The sequence below is a fragment of the Globicephala melas genome, chromosome 2, assembly GCF_963455315.2.
Source record: "Globicephala melas chromosome 2, mGloMel1.2, whole genome shotgun sequence".
NCBI lineage: Eukaryota > Metazoa > Chordata > Mammalia > Artiodactyla > Delphinidae > Globicephala > Globicephala melas.
This window is the reverse complement of record NC_083315.2, coordinates 5,620,633-5,637,653: the sequence shown is the minus strand read 5'-3', so window position 1 is coordinate 5,637,653 and position 17,021 is coordinate 5,620,633. Positions and strand designations below refer to the sequence as shown.

The window sequence follows — 17,021 nt, the reverse complement described above, 5'->3', positions numbered from 1 at the left end:
TCCTAAGTAACTCAGGATTTTTGGCTGTGTTTTGATTCTGGTTTTTTCTCTGTTCCAGTGGTCTTGGTCTCAGGGTTTCAGCTGTGAGATGGAGAAAAGAAGATGCAGGGGTAGACACAGACGATCCACCTGAGACAATGTTACATCTTCACACACCTTTTAAGACATTCCAGGGTTGGCAGTCCCTTTAGCGCAAACATTCTGCTTGGATGTGTTTCCACTGACATACACATTACTGTAGATAAGAGCAAAGCTGCCTACCACAGAGGTAAACAATTACTTGTTTAATGATTCTGCCGCTGCAGTTTCTACACTGGGTGTGGTATAGAGTGTGCACATTTACACAACTTCTTTGGCATCATCACAGTCACTTAGGAGGATGCTCTGATATGAGCAGATTTTCTGCAGTGACAAGAAACACACTTGAGTATTTTTCTCTCTCTGTTTCACAGCTCTTGTCGACCAGCCACTGGCAGAAGTCACCATTCCTTCAGCTAAGCAATGCTGCTTTCCAAAATCTTTTGGCAAAATCTCCAAGAGATTTGTTTTTCTGCTCCTTCCTAATTTAGAAACAGTCCTCAAAGGAAAAAAAAAAAAACTGACAAATCGATGTGAGAAGAAACTAACTCTGATTTAATGCTGCATTTCTTTCATGGAAAGTTTCAGAGTTTATCATCGACAACCAATAAAAGTAGATAAGATCATTTTGGGGAGAAAAGTAAACAAAAATGGGTATACCCAAGATCAGATTTTTTTTTATTCAAGAAGCAACATGTGACACGAAGTCAAGATTTTATTAAAATCATTTGGAAGTTGACATAAAATCTCGGCGGTGAAGGAAAACTGTTAATAAAGCAAAAATAATGAGTTCTGTGAATAAACAGTGTTAACTGTAGCATTTAAATGATTACATGATTTTAATTATTCTTTTCATAATAAGCAACTCTGTGAACATCTATTCAAGGAGCTGAAAGCTGTGTCTCATATGGAATTTGCAGCTGAACTAAGCCTGCCTTTGGCAATTTCAAGGAAACAAATGGAAATGGTTTGAAGAACTTATGAAAAATCTACCACCTACCAAAAGAATTTAAAAGGTAAGGTGGTAAGCGCTAGAAAGAGAAAAAGCAAAACAAACACACACAGTATTCATTTGTGAGATAGAAAAAGAGAGAACCGAAGTAATAAGGAGAGAAGCCATCAGGAGTCCAGCCCATGCCAACCCTTATTTGTTCTTGGCTGTCAGGGGTTTCCGGCTGATCTTTTTCGATTTGTCATTATTTTTCTTCGGCGGTTCTGGGTTTGCCTGCATGTGTCTGCCGTAGAGGCTGAAAAGAGAGAGGAGGGGACACCGTGAGATCTACCTTGTGAACACAAGATATGCTTCTATGGCAGCGTTTTCATCAACAGATTCATCTCTAGGAATATTCAGGAAGCCAAAGAACACCACAAGGTCATTTCTGTTTTCTCTGGGTCATATGCTGGATTTAAGAACTATAAACTGTCTTACACACACACACACACACATTCTCTCTCTCTCTCCCCACCATGCCATGAAGTCCAATTCTGGACAAGTCTCTTGGAATCCTACACTCCCTGGGCTAGGTGTGAAATCAGCAAAGGAAGAGAGAGCCAGGACTAGGGGGACCATGACGCCTAGCCTGGCCGATCCGGACTGCAGCTCCACGGGCCACGAGTGCTGAAGTCGACAGTGACAGAAATTGGGCCGAACTGAAAAGATGGAGTGTCCACTTAGTGCAAAGGGAACAGCATTCCGGCCCGAGAACCCCAGGGCCGGGTGACGTGACAGAGAGCGATGGTGTCTGAGCCCTCGCTAGCTGCTCACCCGTGACGGATGGCGCTGGGATGGCGACCACCCATCAATGCCATGTTAATAAGTGCCGCTGATTAAATGTTGACAAAGTAGCCTACGATTACAGCCATGGCATCCCTCGCAGAGCAGAGTGAGCTCCGCGGCTGAGGGGCTGGAACCCAACAGCAGGTAGTAATTAATCAGTAATTTATGAGTACCTCTGATTAAACGAAATTAAAAGCCACCCTAAGATAAATACAGCTCAACCCTAACTCCCCTTATTGATATAACTGTGCCGCTGAGAGAGGCAGGTGGGTGTCTCAGTGCTTCCAGAGGGAAGGCAGTGTCTGACCCCACTTGGTGCAACTGCCTTATGCTAACTGAACAGGGCGGACACAAAGACTGACCTTCCTGTACAAGGTGTCCCGTGTTCTAGGATCCACGCAGGGAATCGACACCCTCTCCTGCACTGGGCATATACTGATGCTCTTGATGACACCGACGCTGTGGTTGACAGGCCGAGGGAGGGACCTGGTGCTCGGAGCTGTCCAATTGACTGGACGCTTAGGGAAAGCTGGACACTGGGTTTTGACAGGTCAGACGTAGTCTATCTTCTCCAGAGGCTTCCAAGCATCTCCTCAGAAGCAGTAACAAGCAGCATCTACCGACAGTGGTCACGAAGATGGGTTTCTGCTCCCAAGGAGTTTAGAATGCAGGACGTGGCAGCAGACAGAGCTACGAGCTGAAGAATGTTAAGTCCAGCCAGGTGCTAGGAACGTTCTCCGGGTAAAGGGGAGGGTGAAGGAGGTACCACATGTCCTAGATGGGTCATATCAGCACTTGCAAGTCAGCGTTCAAAGTCTGTAGAAGTTCCCTTAGAGGACTTCTGGCTAATTGAATGGAGACGCAGGCCCAGTCCTCCCCGGCACCCCTGAGCAGAAACATCTTCCTCCCCAGGAGAACCTGCCACCCAGGAAAACGGAGCTTCAAACCAACACAGGACCCCCTCTCCTAGACTTTAAAAAGAGCGGCTGGTTCTGTGCCCTGGACACCTGGGGTTCCTGGATCCAGGGAAAGAAACATTGGTTTAGGCAGAAAGGAAGGTTCAGCCAGTCCGGCTTCACCACTGTTGCCACTCCAACCCCCAATGATGTCCCTGTCCTAATACCCCCGGAACTCGTTATTGTCACCTTACAGGGCAAAGGGGACTCTGCAGAGGTGAGACTAAGGATCCTGAGACAGGAAGAATACCTTGCATTACGTGGGAGGCTCCAACCCGTGCACCCCTTCCCCTGCCCCTCCAGCGTGTCTCCCAGATACGCCAACAGGGAGAGGAAACCCTGAGCCAAAGTGGAGCTGGCCCTTACATTCCTCACCTTTATCAACACACCCTCTGAGACAAGCGTATCCTCTCGTGGCGTCTGCCCGTCTCCGCCTAGGATGCCGCTTTCCTCCAGAGCAGGGGCTTAGCGCTCCAGTGGGATGTGCTCCAAGCTCCGCCCGCCTGGCACGAAGCCAAGGTCTGACTACCCTGTTCTGTGCATTCACACGGGCACCTATGGTCTCAGAACCTGCTCCCATGGTACTGCTTCCTTACAGCTTCACGTGTCTCTCCTCTATTTTCCAAACTCTTATCCCCATAAAGGAAAGAAGTATACACAGTTTTACTCGCAGACAGCATCAGATGTTAAGGATTACAAAAATCTGCAGAAACACAACTCCTTCGCTCACGAATTTGGAAACCCGGCAAGACTCAGGTGCTGGGAAAGTGATATCAAAAGAAATAAAGGGGTCAGAGGAGGGAGAAGAGACGAAAGACGTGATGCAGGCCTGCTGGGGACCACATCCTGAACACGCAGGCACGGAAGCCTTCCCAGAGAGGGTGGCAGTGTCGCGGGGCCCTGACGGCGGTAATCCAGCAGTCATTTCAGAAGGCGGTGCAACAGCTGCTCGGGACTCTGCAAGGCTCCTCTTTTCAGGAAGGAACTGGAATGTTCCAACGTTTCAACGCCTGCCTTTTCGGACTCAAACCCCACTGCGTGCCCGGCCTTCCTGGGGCTACACAGCAAGCCACTCGCTACAAAGGGCCGGACGGGAGATAGCAGTCCTGAACTTGATGCTTAAAATCCTCGTTTTGCCACTTTACGAACCGTTCGTTCTGGGCAAATGATTAGCAAGCCTCACCCCACCGTGCCTCAGTTTCTTCATCTGTTAAAAAATGATGCGTTTTCTCACAGGGTGGCCATGGCGGTGAAATGAGCCTGGCACCAGGACAGGACTATCGGACGTGGCCCACGAGGGCTTGTGGAAAAACAAGACTGACGTGGGGTTATAGTCAGAGTGATTAAAAGAAGATAATTATATGATTACTTTACTTCTCTAGGGCTTTTTCCTCTGAAAAAGAATACGGTATTTTTTTATCGACGCCAAATCCCCAAGCATCTCTGGAAGAAAGGTTCGAATCCTCTTTGAAGAAGGCACCTAAGGCAGAGCTAAATGCATTGCCCCACTTCTTCTGTGAGTCACCAGCAAAGCCGGGATGACTGTGCCCTGCGCTGCGGGACGCTTTCCCTCCTCCAGCTGTGTGGCCGGCACTTGACTCTCATCTGTAGATTGGATACATGAGCGGCCATTCCTACCTGGAGACGTGGCTCTGGAAGAGCAGTAAGGACAAGCATCTCAGGGTCCCCAGTCTTGGGTTCCACCAGCTATTAGCCACGGGGCCTCCAGGCAATTAAGTAAGTGTAGCAGGCAGAATAATGGCCCCCCAAAATGTCCACATCCTAAATCCCTGAAACCTGTGACTATGTTACCTTATATTGCAAAAGGGACTTTGCAGAGCTGGTTAAGTTAAGGATCTTGCAATGGAGAGATTATTCTGGATTATCTGGGTGGGCCCAAAGTAATCCCAAGGGTCCTTTTAAGAGGGGGGCTGGAAGGCCAGAGTCAGAGATCTGAACAGGCTCAGCTGCCGGCTTTGACGTGGAGAAAGGAATGCAGGCAGACTCTAGACCCTAGGAAGGCAAGGAAACGCGTTCTCCCCTGGAGCCTCTGGAAGGGCAAAACCCTGCTGACGCCTAAATTGCAGGCTTCGACACCCGGGACTGTAACATAGTACACTGGTTATGGTTTGGGCCTCTAATATCATGGTAATTTGTTATCACAACATTGTCAATTGGCTATACCCCAATATAAAATGTTAAAAAAAAAACAAAAACCGATCACAGTCATTTGTTAACAGTAGCAATAGGGAACCGATACAGTAAGTGAGCCTCTCTGGGGCTGTCTGTGAGGAGTTTGCTTAATTTCAGCAGGGGAAAAAAAAAAAAATTCTGGGGTAATAATTCACTGAAAAGAAGGAAAAGTTAAAAACTAAGTTGCAGAGAGGGCGCAAAGGAGTGTCCCCAAGGAAAAAACGGGTGCTGTTTCCACTAGAGGGAGAGGAAATGGGCAGGCCAACTCTCCCCTCTCTGCCACAATGAGACAGGAAGGGACTGGCTCTCTCCATACTCTGAAGCTAAGAGTCATGGCCCATGCTTGAGATGTCCCCAGGATTTAATTCATAGAGGTGACAGGGAGGAGACGGAGAGGTCTGTGCCTTTGAAAGCGTTTTGTTACATGCAGCTGTGTGCAGGGCCACACGGGGAAGCACAAGGGCTGGTTAGGAGACAGAGGCGCTCAGGAGAGCAAAGCCCAGAGCCTTTATAGTGGTTTCACAAAAAGGAAGGGGTGAGGCAGGGTACGAGTGAGTTTAGAAGTGAATGATGTGATTAAAATTTCAGAGCCCAGGGCTAAAGAGGTGATCTCTAGTTATCCAGTACCTGGCTCTGGGTCATGGGGAATACTGGCTTGGTGCATGTGAGTCAGAGAAAAGAGGTAGTTAGGATAGGGGTTCGGGGTTGGTTGGCTTGGATACGAAAAGATGCGCTAACAGATGAGTTGTTTGCTCCTCTAGGGATGAGCTAGCTTGGGAGTCTCCCCAGGCAGCAAGACCCCCAAGATGCCAAAGCATCATAAGATAGAGAAAGTGGAAAACAGGACAGATCAATACAGCCCACAGCCTTTAGGAACTATTGTATGCATTTGGTTGGATAGATCAATACAGTCCACAGCCTTTAGGATGGATTTCCGTCCCTGTGATCACCCATACTCTCCTCTCATGACGTACCTTCCACCTTTTCGACCTTGGAAGAGTCCCAACTACCCTCCAGACCGTGGCACAAGGTGCTTTCTGGATGAGCACATCCCCTCAGTGCTCTGCTCAGACAGTACCCATCCCGCCCTACAGGAGCCCTGGCGTCCTGCACAGGGGATTCTGGAGAACAGACCTGGGGCTTCACTCTCCTCTGCATTCCTGCACCCTGTCTGCCCCAAAGGACATGTGACATTGAGAAGGTGACTAACTTCTGTCACAGTCTGATGTCCTCCTCTGCAAAATGATGGACACTGCTACCTTGCAGGGCTTGTGGAGGGAGAGTAATCAGACATGGACAAGGTCCTGTGTGCGCAGGCTCAGAGCAGGGGTTTCAGAGCAAGTGTTCCAGGGCAGCAGCTGCTCCTTCAGCCCCTCACGAAGGCCCGCGGCTCAGGCGATGCTGGCCAGTTCCGCCTGCTTCTCAGACCCTGGCTCTGCGCATGCACAGAGCACAGCTGGGATCGACTTTGCCCCCATGAGCCTGTGGGGAGATCCTTTCTCGGGGAGGTTTCTGGTGGGCACTGAAATCTGACCATGCCGGCTTGAGAGCACTGACAGAGGAACCCGGCTCACGGTCACTGATAGGCCACAGCCGCTGGTGGGTCAAGTGATCCACTCAGTATATGGAGGGAAGCTGTGGCACAGGGTCTTGGAAAATCTTCTGTCCCCTGAAATCTGAGGTCTATAGAGGATAACTGGGAGATGTTCGAGGAGGGCAGAAAAATGAACAGAGAACCATCTAAAGTGACAGGACAGGATCAATTACGCTCAGGTGCCTGATGAACAGGCTTCTGTTGCTGAAGGGATTCCTCCAAGGTGAGATACCTGCAGATGCTCTGTGCTGTGGGAGAGGAAAGAGGCACCATCACTCGGCTCACAAGGGCTCTCGTTCTCGTCCCTGTGGGAGCGGGCCCTGCCCTGAGCTGCCATCTGCAGAATCCCAGCCAAAGACCAGCTCTGGAGAAATCATCATGAAATGATGCCACGGACGGCAGAGGTCACCAGACTGGTCATTTGAGAGGCATCCTATCCAAGCTGCCTGTGCACTGGCCCCCTGAAACTCCACGCAACTCAACACCCTGCCTGATGACACCTGAGATGGTACAGCAAACAATTCCAGCCCACCAGAATCAGAGCGAATTTCTCAACAAACACTATATTGACTAGTATGATATGTACGCTTTTCTACTGCTGATAGGTGCATTTTATTTAATACGGCCATCTGCATTTTGGGAAAAAAAAATCCATTTGAGTCTTACTGTTTCTGTTGGATCCAAGGGTCTCTTGCAGACCTTCACACCTCTTCATGGCTGCAGTAATGAAGACCACTGGGGACCATGGCTTTCCTTCTTCAAAAACCTCCTCCCTTGGCTCCAATGCACTATCTTGGTACTTATTCTTTCTCCAAACAATTCTGCAGCCCTTGTGGGTTTTGCTTTTAGCTCTCTCTATCCTCTTCCCTAGAAAGAGCATCTGATTTTGTAGCTTCCGTGATCATCTCTGAATAGGAGCCCTCCAAGTCACCACCATCTTCAACCCCTGCTATGCCTAATTCCCACTAGGACATTTCGCTATTGTAGCCAACCAAATGCATGCAATAGTTCCCTAGCCCAGTTCCTCAGGTCTGTCCCTCTGAAGTCTCCAGACCTCCAGGATCAACAAGATGAAGTCTTTTTGGCACCTGCCTCTTTCTTCAGTCTCAGCCCGGGGCCAGGGTAGGATCTGAGCTCCAAGCAAAGCTGTATGTGCATTTTTCAGCAGGAGGCGAACACAGCTTTCATCAGCTTCTCAAAAGGTTTGTGACTCAGTGGATTAACAAGCTGCTTTACGGTACTTGCTCTTTTTTCCATCATCTTATGATTTTATTCATTCTTTTTCTTCTACCCTAAAATAGGCCTATACCACATGGCCATTAGATTATTATAACAGGTCCCTTCTTGGTCTTTTTTTTTTTTTTTTCCTCCGGCCGCACCGTGTGGCTTGGGGGATTGTGGGATCTCACTTCCCCAACCAGGGATCGAACACCGGGCCCGGCAGTGACAGTGCCAAGTGCCAACCACTGGAATGCCAGGGAATTCCCTCTTCTTGGTCTCCTTGATACCGATTCCTTCCTTCCTCCAATGCGTCCTACACGTGACTGACGGAATTCTCTCTCCTCGGTTTACGCATGGAAAACAGCGTCCGCTACCCACTGGATCAGAGAGCACCCACAGAACATGCCGTGTAACGCCTAACTAACCCACCTTCATCTCCCCCTGTTCGCTCACCATCCAAGCGCAGAAAGGCTGGTCTGGAGGAAGGCCGCGTGGACTGTAGGAAACGTGGGCAGAGTGTGAGTTTTGCCACCTATTAGCTAAGTAAACTTAGAGTCCCATAGCTTTCCAGAACCTCTGTTATCTTCACTGGAAAACGGTCATATCTGTATACCGTCTACCTTGCAGGCGATCTGCGAAATTTTTTAACACTAAATCAATCTAAGGCCTGGGATTAGTCTTTCCCGTCAGCCAGGATCCCTCCGGTCTCTGTGTTTTGCTGGTCTGTGTTGCTACTGCCTGAAACGCCTAGCCTCCACCCTCTCTGTAGCTCAGATCGCAGCCACATCTTTCGGCCTTTCACAGCTCTCTCTGCCCTGCCGCCCGCCCCGGTCCAATTTCCGCCTTCGCCAAATACTAGAGGGTTTATTGGGATTTCGTCATTAAGTTCTTCATAAGATACAAAGTGATTTCTGCTCTCGGCTGTTATTTCCAAGTACCAGTAGAGCACCTGGATCAGGGCACCTGGTGAATAGTAACCATGCAATCAGCGTTCACTGTCACAACAAGCCAAGGTAGTTGGATTTATCTTATTATCTTATTATCTTTGCAAATGAAGGAACTGAGGCTTAGCAAAAGGTCTGGATCAAACCCAGGCAACAGCTCCAAAGTTCAAACTCTTTAGGCTCGAAGTTATCTTGTCTCCCATCTTTCTGGATTTCTCAGTTCCGTCCTCTTCAACAGCCTACCATTTTCCTGAGGGCGGGGACTTGCGGACTTCACTTCTTTTGTATTCTACATACTCAAGGCAGCTGCTGGAAACACATTGTGTGCTATGTAAATATTATGTTTCAGAATGCCAGGTATATGAGAGGTGCAATATGCTGTTCTTAAGTCATTTGCTCATGTCATATGCCTCCCTCCTGTTGTTTTGGGTGTTTCCATGGAAAGTCCTTATACAGACCAAGAAAAGAACCAATTTGAAAAATCTAAGTATATGGCCGGTGACAATAACGGAGAGAAATCACTTTGTGTCTAATCTGTAATCTTATGGTAGGATGCTAAATTTAAAATCTCCTCAAATGAATCTGTGGACAAAGTGTGAAGCCTAGATTATTAGTAAGCATTTGCAGTATCTTTATTTATCCCATCTAGCAGCTTCTGAGGGGCTGGTGACAGAACCTTAGCACATAAATTGCTGAGTCTTAAAGAAAAAAAAAAAAAAAGAACAGTTACCATATTCCCATGAGCAGTCTCATTAATTCAAAAGGCAGTGATTTTTTGAGATCAGACCTCCAAGAGGTGGTTCCGTGAAATTCACTAACACCAGGATGTGTCTTTTACATTCGCCTCCATTATAACCGTCACCGTTCTCTGTCCCCAACACACAGTGTTAAGAAGAAATTATCCACATACATGTGGTAAACAGCATCTGTATAGACAGTCAAAAGGAATCTGTAGCTGGCTTAGGACAGATACTAAGCTATACAAAAATGTAAGGCAGATTTTAAAAATACCCCATACGTTCTAGACTCGCTCTCTGCCCCACGGAGGGGAGAAAGCAGGATTCTGGCAGAGCAAAACTAACAATCTCATGCACAAAAGATGCTCATTAAACTTCATCATCCTGTCTACTCTAATGATGCTTTTACTTAATAAAAATTCCCCGAGCAGGAGCAAGGATATTAGGCAAGGTCTTCGGTTATGTATCAGAGGTCTGAGCTGTCACCAGCAAGCACGCAGTTCAGGGGGTACGCTCCCTGGGGAAGGAGCAAATACAGCTTTCACAGAATACATGCAGAGAAAAATCAATGACTGCAACTCGCTTCCCTGCTTAAGCATTTAAGAGAATAGGTAATCCTTTTAAATTAAACTGCAAAGTGCTAAATGTTGCAATTTACAGAATAAACTAAAAAGCAAAGGAAACAAGAGGAAGGGCATTGGTAAGTTTTCTAAACAAGCTACTTCCTTAACAGACTTCAGACATGGAGTATTGGGGAATATTTTTTATGACAAGAATTATTTTGGGATATAGTATGTGTGGAGATTGAAAAAGAGACATCCAAACACGTATGTGTCTATGTGTTTGTAGCATACACACAGATATACAAACCTACTTATAGAGACGAGGAAGGGAGAAAATATTTCTATATGTGCATTTAATCCCTCCAAAAATTATTCCTAAGAAAACACAATGATTAAAATTCACTAACTTGAATCTGGCTCTCACAAGCTGAACAGTAATTATCTAATGGATTCGTTAACATGGACAGCTGGATGTTAATACTGCAGAAATCACAAATTATTGCTTTTGTCCATTTCATACAACCCACTTTAAATTTCATATCCTGCCAATACGGACTTGGCTGGAGAGACAGGACGGTCAGGGCGAGAGTGCAGCACCACCCGAAAACCTGAATTTAAAGACAGTAAGATCGCCCTCCAGGTGTTAAATGATAGCATCAACACAAAATGAACCAAAGCAGAAACATGGGAAGTTGCCCCAAATAACGCCAGCACAACTCAGGCCAGCCGGACTCGGCTGGAAGCCAAGCTGGAGACCCTGCCCATCAGAAGAGCGTGGTTTTGATCAGCGACTCGAACAGTGGGGTAGATGCCAGCAGTGGGCACCTATGCACTACCCAGAGAAAGGCGGTGAGGACCCAGCTGGGAGTTCTGTGGACGCCCCGATAGGACGACGTCTCTAAGTGGAAGCAGAGAAAATAAACGTGACGCCACCACAACCCTTCAAAGGCTGGCCCGCTCCGGCACGGTCCAGCCGCCGGCCAGTTCTCTCCGTTCTTCGGCCACTACCCTCCATGTTCCCAGTCCCCAGCACATAGACAAACAAATCAGGCCCCTGCCCACTTCTGAGGTTTGTACTTGCTCCTCCCTCTGCCTGAACGTTCTTCTCCAGGTCTCCCTGAGGTAGGCACTCTTCCTATCCCCATTTCACAGGTGAGGGAATGGACAGAGACAGCTTCAATATCTTGGATGTGAATGGCTATGCTGTCCCAACTTTGGTGTCGAAACAACTCAGTCTCAAACCTCTCCCTTTACTCTCGGTGCGGAAACTGGTTCATACATGAGCCTGTAGCCAACCTGCGCCAACCAGAGAAAGACCTAGGACCTCAGCGCACACTGCTGGGAAGAAAAGTCCTTTCTTTTCTGTTTCAGTTGAATTGGGAGCCCAGGTCTGCTGCCAGCCATGGTGAGCTCTGTGAAGAGAGCCTGCCTGGAACACAAACCAGCAGACGAAGCAGAACTGAAAGGTGGAGAGAAATGGAGTCCAGTGACATTGAGCCCTTGATCATGCCATGCCTGAAGTCTACTGTACTGCTGGATTATTAGAAGCATAAAATAAATCATCTCCATTCCTCTTACGCTTCCTGTTTCTTGCAATCCAAGGAATGCTGAGTCCTGACTGATGCATCACTCTGGTCTACTTCAAACGTCAGTTCCTAACAGAGGTCTTTTTTGCCCACATTCTCTCTCTTTAACCACATTCACTTCCTTCCCACCCACAGTCACATAAAATTATTTTGATTACTTGTTGTTTGCCACCTCCCTGAATGGAAGATGAACTCCGAGAGAGCAGGAACCTTGTCTGTCTTCTTGAGTATCCTCTCCGACCGGCATGCCGTGGGCACATGATGAACGTTTGTTGACTGACTGAATGAAAACATACATCACTGTACTTACTAGAATGTACTGAAATATCCAACTACGCAAGTATCCTCCCAGCTAGATCATTAGCGCCTCTGAAGCAGGGACTGTCTTAATCCTTTTGTTCCTCCAGTGCCTGCCACACACGAGTCACCTAATAAACATTTACTGGTGGACTGAAAGAGTGTCTTAGCCAAGGAACATGTCCTGATTCATTCCTCAATTCCGTACTCATCAAGCGATGACAGACATGCTTCCCATTTAGAGCTGTCCACTGGAAAAAAATGTGAAGGCCAAGGCAAGTCTTCTACTCTTTAGGGGCAGTTATCCTCTGTTACAAAATTCTGGTCCTACATCAGTTTCTTATGTGTTTTCCCCAGTTTCTGCAGGGGTTTTGAGGCTGAAAGGGTGAGCAGTAAATGCATCATGGTGCCAGCTTGGGAGCCCAGTCCGTTTGCCTCCTGGGGAGATTCTCTTTCAAAGTACTGTGTGACCAGGGGTTGCCATTAAACTCCTCTACAGTACAGTGGGTTTTACTGAATATTAACCATCGTTTGATATTAGTAATAACTAGCTGAACACAGGAACAGCCTACGAGAGAGAATTAAGTTAAAATGAACATTATAAAAACACTGGGGTTTTCTTCCTTTCCTTTGGACAAATTAAACATCAGAATGGATTTTTATTATGGAAAGATAGGTGTTTTCCTGGCCACACGTGGTTCCTTGAGGAAAGGCTCAGCGTTAACGACCTTTTAAGTTATTAAGCTAGTGATCATAATAGCCAAACTCAGGTAGCACACCCTATACAACAGCATTTCCACGGGAAGCTTCTGTGGCGTTTTCTGTATGTGCTCATTTGAGTCTGAACAAAAGACACCATGCAGGGGTGCACATCTGTCCTGTGGTTCTAGATATAAATGATGTTACAAATACAGAGCCAGTGTCACAGAACTGGAATACTAGTCTCAACAGGGAAGCCTCTTCTTTGTCTTTCTTTTGTTTTTCAGATGCGGACAGATGGTAAGAGCATATCTAGAGGTATTATTACTCGTCCTCTTCCTCTTCCTCTTTGTGGCTATTAATTTGGACTCCCTGCTCCCGGGGCCATCTTCCCCTCTCAGTTTCTCTCAGCCCAGGTGACTGGATGATGTGACCATGGCAGGTGACTCACGGTCAGGCCGATGGAAAGCGAGACGGCTCTTTAGGTGCTAGCCTACAGATTGCAGAGTGCGTGGCAGATAGCACTGAATCAGGATGCAGAGGGCTTTGGAACTAATCCGTTGACTGGGTAATCTGTGTCTCCCTGGACAGGCAATGTATGCTGCCACCCACCCCCTACCTCGCTCCCTGAATGGACACCCAATCAGAAGGCACAAGAACCTGTTTAGATCAAACACCACGAGCAATGGCTTCAACCTGGTCACAGTTGGGCATCTGAATGGAACCTGCACGCTTTACATATGAAACTTGTATAGCACTTCGCTTAAATGAACTCATTTACCCTTAAGCAAAATCATGTTAAATGAAACCTCACATCTCCAAGGTTCCTCCTACGTTTGGGTTAGATTGCAGCATGACGCCTGAGATTCTAGACAGCGCTGTACGACTTGCCTCTCGTCCCTGTCCGTGGATTTTCTGTGAGGTTAAGTTCTACTTCCACAGCAAAGAGATTTAAAAAAAAATAACCTTAGGAATCAAAACCAGAAAACATCCACCTACCTACGGGTGGACGCATCCACGCGGCGCTTCAGCCCTGAGGCTCTCGCCAGGTGGACCTCAGGAAGCAGCACCTACAAGTCAATTCTAGTCATTGCCTTTTGCTGTTTCCCCAGCAAAGCCGAATTCCCTCACCTAAGCTGGGCTCTCTCTCAAGTGCCAAACCCCACCATCCCTGGAACACGGCATATCCAGTTGATCTGTGCTTTCCCTCCATTCCTGATTGCAATATGTAAACTACTGACTAGCAGTAAGGAGAGGCTGGCAGTAGAGGAGGAGCCAGGCTTTTGCGTGCAAAGAAACAAAGTGGTACTTGGGAATAAGCCCAACAACTGTCAAGAAAATAATGGAGAAAAACATCTAGGAGAGCTCAAGAGTACAAGGGCCTACGGATCCCAATCTTCCTTTAGTTTCACTTTCATGTTTCTGAGTTTTGGGGAAAAACATATTCCAAAAAGGAATGGAGGATTAAAAAAAAATACCTTTGGGACTTCCATGGTGGCGCAGTGGTTAAGAATCCACCTGCCAATGCGGGGGACACAGGTTCAAGCCCTGGTCCGGGAAGATCCCACATGCCGCGGAGCGGCTGAGCCCATGTGCCACAACTACTGAGCCTGCGTTCTAGAGCCCGTGAGCGGCAACTACTGAGCCCGCGTGCCTAGAGCCTGTGCTCCGCAACAAGAGAAGCCACCGCAATGAGAGGTCCGCGCACCGCAGGGAAGAGCAGCCCCTGCTCGCCGCAACTAGAGAAAGCCCGCGCGCAGCAACGAAGACTCAACGCAGCCAAAAATTTAAAAAATAAAATAAAATAGATTAAAAAAAATTAGCCCTGATATACTCAGCAGATTTAATATATCTCATCTAGTTCCTCCTAGTTTTTTTTTGTTGTTGTTAAATCAGATTCTTAAGAGTGTCAGAGAAATTTATGGTTTTCAAGTGCCAAAAGGTTAAAACTTAAGATGTCTGTGGTTTCCGCTTGAATGTTAAAGACGATCTACTGGAGGATTCCGTGCATCAGCTCTGAATCTGAGTGGGCATCCCGGGAATCTGAGGGGAGGAGAGGACTCTCTCTTGGGCTCCAGCTTCAGCTTCTGATGCCCCCAACGGGTCTTGCAGACTCAGAGCAAAGCTGGGGCCGTGGGTGGAGAGAGAAGAGCTTGTCACAACAGGCCTTTTCATCCAAGAATCGCAAGCCTTCCCTTTACGAGTCTCACCCGCGCAACACTCCTGGAAGGCGTTAGCCCTAAACACAGACGGCGGAAGTGAGGCAGAAGCAGAAGCGTGAGGTAGAGATGCCAGAGGCCCGGGGTTTCTGTGCGATCCCGCCTGAGGCTGCTCTTCTGCCTCCGTTTCCGGTACAGGCAGGCCTCGTCGCATCCCACTTCGCAAAAGCTGCCTTTTTTTACAGATGGAAGGGTTGCGGCAACGCTGCATCCAGCAAGTTAATCGGGGCCAGCGGTATAACTATTTAATGAAGGAAGGGACACTATTTTAGCCATAAGGCGATTGCACACTTTATAATGTCAACGTGACTTTTATACGCACTGGGAAACCAGAAATGTCGTGGGCCTCGTTTTATCGCGATACTTGCTCTATTGCCGGGGAGTGCGGCGCGCGGTCTGGAACGGAACACACAGTATCTACATCAAGAGGCTGTGGTCACGATGTGGCCACGTGATGACACTTGGGTGAAAAATCACAAAGGGAACGTGTGCACAACCGTTATGTCCAATATTCACAAACCATGTTCTGTAACAAATGACTCAAACTGACCTGTCTTCTCATGGAAAAATATGTCCCTCCAACCCCCACCTCCACCGCCCCCCGGACAGCTATTAACCAAGAAGATTTCTGTCCAACATATTTTGCCTGGAATGGTAAAACAAGCCCCTCTTAGTCAGTCCACTGAATACCTGCAGCAGGTTCATTTCTCCTCTCATAAATATTTCAGGAAGCTTTTCTTAAAGTTTTATTTTTAAACACATATTAGTCCTTCCACTTGGTAGAGACGTATTCTCTACTTTCACATATGTATAGTTCTGTCCAAAATAGGAGATCCACCAAGTTAACTTTAAACTTTCTAGTAGCCACGTTAAAAAAGTGAAAAGAAATAGATGAAATCAATTTTAGTAATATATTTAATTTAAACCCAACAGATCCAAAATACCATTTCAATGTGTAATCCATATCAACGTGATGAATGGTCTATCTTATCCTTAATCTAAAGATAAATGATTTAATATCATAAATTTAATGATTTTTTTTTTCTACTAAGTGTCTTTGAAATCTGGTGAGTATTTGAAAACTCTGATAGCACATCCCAATCAGACAGGCTGTAATTCAAGGGCTCAAGAGTTGTTAGCCGGCTTCCCTGGTGGCGCAGTTGTTGAGAATCTGCCTGCCAGTGCAGGGGACACGGGTTTGAGCCCTGGTCTGGGAAGATCCCACATGCCGCGGAGCAACTATGCCCGTGAGCCACAACTACTGAGCCTGCGCGTCTGGAGTTTGTGCTGTGTAACAAGAGAGGCCGCGACAGTGAGAGGCCCGTGCACCGCAATGAAGAGTGGCCCCCGCTCACTGCAACTAGAGAAAGCCCTCGCACAGAAACAAAGACCTGACACAGCCAAAAATAAATAAATTAATTAATTAATTTGTAAAAATAAGAGTTGTTAGCAGTTAGCATGTTGCACAACACAGATAGAGACCATTTGAAAATGGTGAAATCGAGCGTGGTGAAGTCGAGCGATCTTGTACTTAGATGAAAGGCATTTTGAAAGCTGATGGACCCTTTCTTGGCACATGGTTACTTTTAATGCTTTAGAAAAAGGATGGATATATATTTATATATACATTTTATATATGTATATATTTTATATATGTGTAAAACATATATACTTACATATGTATATAAAATTATGTAATATTTTTAAAAAGTAATCCCACTTACCTAGAGAGTCTTCCAATATGTTTAACTGTTTGTAGTAGTTCTGAATATGAGCCTGGAAAGGTCTTCAGGCCAACACATATAACTCCTGAAGCCCATGAACTTGGTTGGAGAAAAGTATAGTCAGTCCCTCCTTCCCCAAAGCAAGGAAACCTAAAAACAACTTTTTGTTTGTTTGTTTGTTTGCGGTACGCGGGCCTCTCACTGCTGTGGCCTCTCCCGTTGCGGAGCACAGGCTCCGGACGCACAGGCTCATCGGCCATGGCTCACGGGCCCAGCCGCTCCGCGGCACGTGGGATCTTCTCGGACTGGGGCACGAACCCGTGTCCCCTGCATCGGCAGGCGGACTCCCAACCACTGCGCCACCAGGGAAGTCCCCTAAAAACAACTTTAAGAGCCAAAGAAGCTCCGCTGGCAGCCGGCCAGAGGGCACCAC

General features: G+C 47.2%; 1 protein-coding gene across 4 annotated transcripts in view; it reads right to left on the bottom strand.

Annotated features, from left to right (window-relative positions):
- Window positions 1-17,021, bottom strand: part of RSU1 (Ras suppressor protein 1) — a 275,248-nt gene that overhangs the window by 80,339 nt on the left and 177,888 nt on the right. For 3 of the 4 annotated variants that reach the window (XM_030832397.2, XM_030832396.2, XM_030832399.2), the window contains one exon: window positions 776-1,325. The exons of the other annotated variant lie outside the window; for it this stretch is intronic. In XM_030832397.2, coding sequence (XP_030688257.1) covers window positions 1,223-1,325 — 103 coding nt within the window. In that variant the 3' untranslated portion in view covers window positions 776-1,222. Of the gene's footprint in view, window positions 1-775; window positions 1,326-17,021 lie in introns of those variants that run through there. 4 annotated transcript variants of the gene reach the window in all.